General features: G+C 32.7%; 1 protein-coding gene across 1 annotated transcript; it reads left to right on the forward strand.

Moving 5' to 3' along the window:
* The first annotated feature begins 4,582 nt into the window (after positions 1–4,582).
* On the forward strand, positions 4,583–10,035 carry LOC145330760 (uncharacterized). Its single transcript, XM_080175426.1, has 6 exons — positions 4,583–4,641; positions 5,388–6,251; positions 7,052–7,103; positions 8,953–9,028; positions 9,504–9,603; positions 9,953–10,035. Exons 2-6 carry the CDS (start codon positions 5,399–5,401, stop codon positions 10,033–10,035), a joined length of 1,164 nt encoding a protein of 387 aa, XP_080031552.1. The 5' UTR covers positions 4,583–4,641; positions 5,388–5,398.
* The last annotated feature ends 219 nt before the right edge of the window (positions 10,036–10,254 follow it).

The raw sequence follows: 10,254 nt of genomic DNA on the forward strand, positions 1-10,254 counted from the left end.
AAAAAACATTAATATAAATAAATAAATTGTAATTATTCGTATACATATGTTAAATATATCTTTTTATATGTTTTCAAATAAAAAATACAAAGAATAAAATAAAAATATCCCTGGTTTACTAAATGCCTACTTTTGTTTTGATCAGTTGAAGATTGATGAACTGAGAGTTAATTCGTGTGATGGTTTATTTCATTGTGATTGAAATTTTCTCATGATATTGTTATCATTCTATTCAACTGTGACATTTACAGATTATTAGTGCATTAATTAATTTCTAGTTCATTTTATAGTGCTTAAATAATTTGGTAAACTAATTCTATAAATATAAAAGTATTTTATATAAATGTACTAAAGCAGTGAAGTAAAAAAATCAATATCATTGTATAATTGTTATGTTAAAGATATAAAAACATGGATGACAACATCCATAAAAGCGAAGCTCTAAAATGGTAAGAAAAACAAATAGTAACACTTGTGAAATTGTAAGGACAGAATAAGCATAATATAAATGTATAAAACAATTTAGTAAAAGTAAAGGGATAGTTTCACGAAGTGCATTTAAAAAAAAAATAGTGAACTGTAAGTTTTTTCTATTTTAAATAACGTAGTAGTGCATAATATAAAGTTATTGAGTAAAATTAAAAGATTTGACCAGGGATTTTCCTTAAAAAATGAGTTTTTCATTTTTATTTTCAACTTCGTTGCATGTTATAAATGGCAAAAACTTTTTTCTCATAAATACAACTTTAGATAGCATTTACTAATTAATAGAACGTCAAACTTTTTATACAACAAAATACACATAAGAACAAAGAATGACCAATAAAATATTTAGTATGGTACTTAGAGTAGTGATCTTTTTATATGTCTTAGTAGAATATATTAGGCATTGGATAGATATGATTGTGATAAAGAATTTTAACATTGACCTTACCAAACTTTTTTTATTTGACAATATCTAAAAAAGTTAGTGATTTGCAACATAAATTACATGAGAATGGTCTATATATATATGTTGTATGGTTAGTTGGTATTTCCGAGTGAGATAATGTGTATATTGTAAGTAAACCGGACGGTTTTCTTTATTTTTTTTTTAAAGAATCTATAGAAAACCTGTCCTATAATGAACCGGCCGTTATTTTTTATGTTTTTTAAGTAACTTGTTCCAAGGGGAACCCCTGTTCAATTTTTTTAAAACTCTTGTGAAATATGTGGAAAAAGATTCTCTGATATTGGTGCTTTGGCTATACATATTTGGAAAAAAATAGACCATTCTCATGTAATTTATGTGGCAAATCACTTTAACTTTTTTCGATATTGTTAAATAAAAAAAGTTTGGTCTGGTCAATGTTAAAAATTCTTTAACATATAATCATATCTATCCAATGCCTAATATATTCTAATAAGACATATAAAAGTTCACTACTCTAAGTACCTTAACTCTTTAAATACACTTCATAGAACTATCCCTTTGTTGCACAACTGGATTTTGTATAATACATGACTTAAATTTTTAGGACTTGATTATAGTAATGCTTCGCTTAAAATATTGTTCCTTGTCCTAGGAGTCATTTTTCATCAATCAGATAAATAGAGTAATTAAATCATACTAAACATTGATTCAGGAAAGTTAAAAATGAACATGAATTTAATTGACGTACGGTCATAATGGTAATGATTATAGAGTTGCTACGCCTTCTAAATTGTGCTTTATTCATCATCATCTAAGGTTTAAAATCGATAAGACTGTTCTAACTAAATAAAAATAAGAGATACCCGGTATGGACAGACAGATCCTTATTATTTAAAAGGATCGCTCTTAATAAGAAAGATTCTTCCAATAACAGTGAAATTTAAAGCTATACATTAAGACAAAGGGAATGAATCAAGCCAAATTCATGTGCACGTAGCTAAGTTTAGATATAGTCTAGTTATTTATTTGTATTTTTCATTGATGTATTTCATGTGGCTTTGTCCCTAGTATTTAGGGACTTTGACCTAATGATATGAGGTTTGGAGAATACTTAGCGTACATACATCTATCTCATACATGAGTTTTAACCTTTAATTTACCTTTAAACATATTATTTAACAAAACATATGTTTGAAGTCTTTTAAACTTTAGAATTTGAGTGGATTTTAGTATACTATGCCGGCTAACAATCTTCCAATTTCTTACATACAAACGTCCATGGAGGAAGGGGCCAATTAAATGTAAATGATATCTATCTCAAAGTTTATGAGAGCTTTTTGATATCCGTTGGAAAGAAATGGCACTTTTTAACCCATTCCACTAATAATTTGGGGGTACGTTCATTGTTTTCATGTCCATTGTCCCATCCACAAAAGCATTTTGATTGCCAGGTATGTTTTGCTCTTCAATAAGGATAATGCTGACAAAAAATCAGAAGGCTAGCTTGATTATCATCTGAAAAATTCTCGAGCGGACGAACAGACGGACACAGTGATTTATAGAGTGGCTTCCTTAATAAAAATATTAAGATAAAATGATAACTTTAATCAACAGCAATCTATCTAATTGTTAAACTTTTATAGAGGAAAGGATAATTCCTTATCAAACATAGTATAAATATTACAAAAGTGAATGGTAGTAGCGAAGTAAAAGTGAAGCAAATTTTTTTGAGAGAGTGGGGGCTGTAATTGCAAATCTCTCATAACTACCTACCCATCTAAATCTTTAGCCATCATCAAAATCTGAATTTTGTAAGTCTATGTTTTTTTTAGATTTCTAAATTATATCTATTTCAAATAGTTAATTTTGTCCTTCCGGGATTTCAGGCAGTTCAAACATCTGAGCTTTTTAAAAGAAGCAATCCTACTATATAATTAACTTTGTATGTCCGTCCGTCCATCCATTCGTCTTGTTAAGGAGAAAGTGTGAATATACCACTGCATGCAGTATACAATCTATATTGTCTTTCACTTCGTCTGTCTGTCCTGCAACTAAAGTTATGAAAATATTTTTTATTTTATTAAGGTTTAGTGATTTTTATTATTCTCCTTTCTTCTATTTTTCATGTTCTTCCTATTTCATTTTCTTCCTCTCTCTTTTGTGACCACTCTACAAATCACCTAGTCCGTTTGCAAATCCAGGATTTATAGATGTTTAAATTCAAAATTTGTAGATTTTTATTGCAGCAGCTATTTACCCAATCAAAAAATTGTCTATTGTATAAAACCTTCAAAAGTTAAAATAGTATTGGAAAAAAATTTGTGTTGAGTTTTTCTTGATTTTGGGTCGGAGCCAGAGCCGGAGCCGTTATTTTCAGAGGGGGCTCCGCGGAGCCAGAGCCGCAAAAAAACTCAAATCGCTCCACATCCCTGCTTCAAAGCATGTCGTAGATTTAACTCTCCAACAAATAGGCCATTTTAATTAATATTTAGCATAAAAGTTTGGATTTACTATTACTTTATCTTCTAGTTACCTTTCCTTTAATTCCTATATTACCCCGCTTTTTTTGTATGATAAGCGTAAACATAATATTAGATAATTTGATAAGGCAGTGTTTAACTTTTTTTCATCAAAATGATAAATAGTCAAAATATTTTAGTTTTAAAAGTAAGGACATGTTGGCTAAAGTTATAAAATGTTATGTTAACAAGGAGGAAAACATCCATATTTTTCAAATAAATGTTTAAATATTATTGAATTAAAATCATGGCTCGACAGCCGCGCGTAAGCCGCATTTAAGCCTTAGTGATGTCGTCATTGAAACTTCAACTTAAAATGGATAGGATGTCTAAACCTGTTCCTAAACAGACAATCCATCTTTTCGGAATTTTATTTTTGCTTACAGGCGGGTTTAAATATAAGGCCTATGCGCGGCTGCCAGGCCCTTATTAAAATGAACAGTCGATGAGATGGACGGCCAATTTGAGTTACAGAATAAACTCAATAATTTGAGAGTTTCTTGTAACAATGTGTTGTATTCTATCCCATACAGTTGCTGAGTAAATTGCATTTCTCCTTTAGATATCTTATCTCCCTCCATTACTGGTGGAGTTATAGTGTAGACTGTAGATTTCAGCTTTCCATAGCTAAAGCATCCAAATGGAACGACCGACCAATATTTCGAAGAGTACATGTCCATTTTTGACCCCCTTGAAAATTATTACCTCAAGGTTAAAATCTAGACGAAGCCCAATCTGTACCACTTTTGATTCCTGTGACGTCATATAAATGAGGAAGAAGTGGTAAAGAAAATCCCTAAAAAAGAGATGGAGAGTGAGAATACCTCATTTTTATTACGTCACAGGAATCAAAAGTGGTAAAGAATAGACTTCGTCTAAAATCTATATTGATTTTTTTTTTTGGGGGGGGGGCGAAGATAAAAACGCTTTTAATCTTGAATAAAATGTTTTTAATTCCCCTGATTTATATAATTGTATGGGAGCTAATTCATTTAAAGAGGCAAAATCTATTTTGTTTCTTCAAATCGATAAGCTTTGCAACTTATAGATGTTGTCATCTTTGTTTATAGTTTTGTTTTAAATATCACGCAACCTTTCATTAAAAGTTTATTTTATAATGATTATTTATTAATTGTGATTTTTTCTTTACAGAATAATAAAATGTTTGAATAAGACATTATATCTAAAAAACATTAAAAATATTTTGAGGTAAGAATTTAAGAAATTAGACAGTTAAATATTTAGGTAACTAAAATTGCATATAAGAAAATGTTTAGATTTTAAAAAATCTCTAAACCTCTCATAAAAATTTTCAGAACAATTATTAGCTATTTATTGCATCGTATTATAGATAGCTTTCCGCAGATATTTAAATGAAAAATTATAACATTAAAAACAGTTTTGTTTGCCCTTGGAAGTCTTTAATATGATGCGATAAATAATTATTTCTGAAATAAGTATGAGTAATGGATAAATTCTCTTAGCAATTTTAAGCAAAGCAGATTTTGTATTTAAAAACTTGGCTGAAGATAATTTTTTTCCTATTCTAAAGTAACTAGGTATAGAAAAATACTTTTAACAATGGATGGGAATTGGGTAAATGTAGAATTGCACACTCCTGGGCCTAGCCTTGACGTCAAAGCTTTTTATTTTGAGGTGGGTAAAATGAGGGGTTTTAGAGTTGTGAGGGGGTAATCAAATGTATTTCTAAAAATTTTAAGAGGGATAAAATGAGGGGTTTCAAAGTTTGAGGGGGTAAACATTTCTTTACCCCCTCCCAATTGGACGTTTAAGGGGACTAAAACCTTTTTTTGATTGCGTTGGACTATCTCCCCTAAAAAAATCCGAAGATATGAAAAATACTAAACTTCTATAAATTGTATACTTTGCTGTTCCAGAGATTAAACTTAAAGACACTACTTTAGTCTACAAATTATTAATAAAACTTTGTTTAGTTGTAAAGCCAATGCCTGCCACAGACCCTAACCATAAAAATGGACAAGAACCTGACTCAAACCTTCCTGAAGAAAAGCCCCAACATAACCTGACTGCCACACCAATAGCTAACTATGAAGATGACCTAAAAACAACATCTGACTTAGAAATAGATAAAAAGAGCCTGTGCGCTTCTGTGATAAATGATAAACCTTTAGATAATCTTGACACCAATGATAAACTTGAACTTATACATGACAACCCTGGCAACAACTTTAGTCTTCCAGACCTTAATCAACAACAAAATGACCTTAAGATAAAGAGCCTTAAACAACAAGAACCTGTGATAAAAACTAAGCTTAAAATAAACCATGACAATGCTGCTTCAAGTTATTCTGTTAGTGATAAAGCTCAAATTAATCATCTTGCCACCAGTGACTTTAACTGCTCAAACAATCATCAATCCTCAACAATAACATTTACTCTTGCCAAGAGTCAAAACTCAAGCAGTGAAAAGTGTAGTGATAACCTTAACTTAACTTATAATTATACAGCTAATAGAAATAAAACATTCGCTGATAACTTTAGCTCAATTAATGATAAGGTAGATGTCGCTCAAGATAAATCTAGTAATGAAAGAATAGACAAAGTAGAAGATAAACATAAAAATAGTGAACAGAAAAGTGAAATAGACAGACATGTATTGGACAAAAGTACTTCAACAACTGATGAAACAAGTAATGTAGATGATAAAGATGAAAGTCTGAACTCTAGTAATGAAACAGAGAGTGGTAGTATTGAGATAGAAGGAGTAGGTAACTCTTGTGAAGATGTAAATGATGGTAACTCAACTTCTAGTGGTGAAGAGCTTGATGAATCTGGTGGTAAGTCACAATATAAGTTAACAAACTAGTTTGCTAAACATATTTGTAAAAATTTCAAGTAATGTAAATTTGAGCTTTCTCGTGTCATCATAGGATCCTCCTCCCTCTATTTTAAATATAAATTGAAAATAGGTGGGGATAATTCTTTTCTTTATGACTAACCCCAGCATGGTTTCCTTGTGCCGAATATAACCTAACGTAAATATAACACTTAACACACACAAAAAAACTAACCCCCCATTGTGTTCAATTTATTTCACGTTAAAGTGGGGGGGGGGGGGGAGTTTTTTACTTGGCTTAAGTTAAATCCACATTGAGGGAAACTGCCGAACATAATGATGTATTAAACACCAGCGGCTATGGGGAGCATTTAGGATAGGGGAGTGTAAAAATAGCTTAAAACCATCCCAAGAGTCATATCTGAAATTAATAAAGATTAAAACCACCACAGGACCTATGTAAAGCTTACCTAAAATAGATAACCCATTCGGTTTAGTAGTTATTGGGATCTAAAGCTACAGGCAAAAAAAAACTTACTGCTTTGGATAATTTTTCGGCTGCTGTAGGCTATAGGTATACTTCTTTAGTTTTTAAAATGATTCCTTGATTGATAAGCATATATGTGACTTTGTCTTAAGTTTATTTGACTTTTTTCCAGAATATATTCTTTATTACTGTGCCATTGTTTTGATGCCTACATAACTTTTTGGCTTGCTTTACATTGATCAAATTTTTGTAACCTAATCTTTCCTTTCTTAATATTTATTTCTGTTATTTCTAAAAAATGTCTTTTAATCTAGAATATGAGTACGAGTATGAACCTGGAATAAGCCTGTCAGCCCTACATTTTAGGTAAGAATTTATTTCAAATTGGTGAAAGCAAAGCTTTTCTATGATTAGGGTTAGTCTGGCGGTCCATAAAGGAGAGATCTGATCGTTAATCTATTCGTAGATACGTTTCATTTAAGCTATTTAATAACATATTAATATCAAATGTCTGCTCAGATTGCGAAGAAATATACTTTTTTTAATTATTGGAATTGCAGACATACCTCTGTTTGTTTGTCTGATCTGTTGATTTTCGCCCTTATGGATAGTGTCATCCTTGTTTTATATAATATTTCAGGGAGGAAGGGCACAATGGACTTGGGTGTAGGTGTAGAGATTCTACTCCCAGGAGTATTAATATTATATTATATTTAGTAGGGACAGGTCTAGATCTCAGGCAGGATCAGCACATTGTGTTGGGTGTAGGTGCAGAGATTCTACTCCCACAGGAGTATTAATATTATATTATATTTAGTAGGGACAGGTCTAGATCTCAGGCAGGATCAGAACATTGTGTTGGGTGTAGGTGTAGAGATTCTACTCCCAGGAGTATTAATATTATATTATATTTAGTAGGGACAGGTCTAGATCTCAGGCAGGATCAGCACATTGTGTTGGGTGTAGGTGCAGAGATTCTACTCCCACAGGAGTATTAATATTATATTATATTTAGTAGGGACAGGTCTAGATCTCAGGCAGGATCAGAACATTGTGTTGGGTGTAGGTGTAGAGATTCTACTCCTACAGGAGTATTAATATTATATTATATTTAGTAGGGACAGGTCTAGATCTCAGGCAGGATCAGAACATTGTGTTGGGTGTAGGTGTAGAGATTCTACTCCTACAGGAGTATTAATATTATATTATATTTAGTAGGGACAGGTCTAGATCTCAGGCAGGATCAGCACATTGTGTTGGGTGTAGGTGCAGAGATTCTACTCCCACAGGAGTATTAATATTATATTATATTTAGTAGGGACAGGTCTAGATCTCAGGCAGGATCAGAACATTGTGTTGGGTGTAGGTGTAGAGATTCTACTCCTACAGGAGTATTAATATTATATTATATTTAGTAGGGACAGGTCTAGATCTCAGGCAGGATCAGAACATTGTGTTGGGTGTAGGTGTAGAGATTCTACTCCTACAGGAGTATTAATATTATATTATATTTAGTAGGGACAGGTCTAGATCTCAGGCAGGATCAGAACATTGTGTTGGGTGTAGGTGTAGAGATTCTACTCCTACAGGAGTATTAATATTATATTATATTTAGTAGGGACAGGTCTAGATCTCAGGCAGGATCAGCACATTGTGTTGGGTGTAGGTGCAGAGATTCTACTCCCACAGGAGTATTAATATTATATTATATTTAGTAGGGACAGGTCTAGATCTCAGGCAGGATCAGAACATTGTGTTGGGTGTAGGTGTAGAGATTCTACTCCTACAGGAGTATTAATATTATATTATATTTAGTAGGGACAGGTCTAGATCTCAGGCAGGATCAGAACATTGTGTTGGGTGTAGGTGTAGAGATTCTACTCCTACAGGAGTATTAATATTATATTATATTTAGTAGGGACAGGTCTAGATCTCAGGCAGGATCAGAACATTGTGTTGGGTGTAGGTGTAGAGATTCTACTCCTACAGGAGTATTAATATTATATTATATTTAGTAGGGACAGGTCTAGATCTCAGGCAGGATCAGAACATTGTGTTGGTTGTAGGTGTAGAGATTCTACTCCTACAGGAGTATTAATATTATATTATATTTAGTAGGGACAGGTCTAGATCTCAGGCAGGATCAGAACATTGTGTTGGGTGTAGATGCAGAGATTCTACTCCTACAGGAGTATTAATATTATATTATATTTAGTAGGGACAGGTCTAGATCTCAGGCAGGATCAGAACATTGTGTTGGGTGTAGGTGCAGAGATTCTACTCCCACAGGAGTATTAATATTATATTATATTTAGTAGGGACAGGTCTAGATCTCAGGCAGGATCAGAACATTGTGTTGGGTGTAGGTGTAGAGATTCTACTCCTACAGGAGTATTAATATTATATTATATTTAGTAGGGACAGGTCTAGATCTCAGGCAGGATCAGAACATTGTGTTGGGTGTAGGTGTAGAGATTCTACTCCTACAGGAGTATTAATATTATATTATATTTAGTAGGGACAGGTCTAGATCTCAGGCAGGATCAGAACATTGTGTTGGGTGTAGGTGTAGAGATTCTACTCCTACAGGAGTATTAATATTATATTATATTTAGTAGGGACAGGTCTAGATCTCAGGCAGGATCAGAACATTGTGTTGGTTGTAGGTGTAGAGATTCTACTCCTACAGGAGTATTAATATTATATTATATTTAGTAGGGACAGGTCTAGATCTCAGGCAGGATCAGAACATTGTGTTGGGTGTAGATGCAGAGATTCTACTCCTACAGGAGTATTAATATTATATTATATTTAGTAGGGACAGGTCTAGATCTCAGGCAGGATCAGAACATTGTGTTGGGTGTAGGTGCAGAGATTCTACTCCCACAGGAGTATTAATATTATATTATATTTAGTAGGGACAGGTCTAGATCTCAGGCAGGATCAGAACATTGTGTTGGGTGTAGGTGTAGAGATTCTACTCCTACAGGAGTATTAATATTATATTATATTTAGTAGGGACAGGTCTAGATCTCAGGCAGGATCAGAACATTGTGTTGGGTGTAGGTGTAGAGATTCTACTCCTACAGGAGTATTAATATTATATTATATTTAGTAGGGACAGGTCTAGATCTCAGGCAGGATCAGAACATTGTGTTGGTTGTAGGTGTAGAGATTCTACTCCTACAGGAGTATTAATATTATATTATATTTAGTAGGGACAGGTCTAGATCTCAGGCAGGATCAGAACATTGTGTTGGGTGTAGATGCAGAGATTCTACTCCTACAGGAGTATTAATATTATATTATATTTAGTAGGGACAGGTCTAGATCTCAGGCAGGATCAGAACATTGTGTTGGGTGTAGGTGCAGAGATTCTACTCCCACAGGGATATTGATACTTCATTTTCAACTATTTTACACTTGCAAATCGTGCTATGTAATACCTTGATTCTTCTAATTTTTATTATTGAAGCTACTCTACAATTCATATAAATGTTCATACGTTCTTATGTCA

Source organism: Acartia tonsa, chromosome 10, assembly GCF_053477335.1.
Source record: "Acartia tonsa isolate MP-2025a chromosome 10, ASM5347733v1, whole genome shotgun sequence".
In the NCBI taxonomy this organism is placed as follows: Eukaryota; Metazoa; Arthropoda; class Copepoda; order Calanoida; family Acartiidae; genus Acartia; species Acartia tonsa.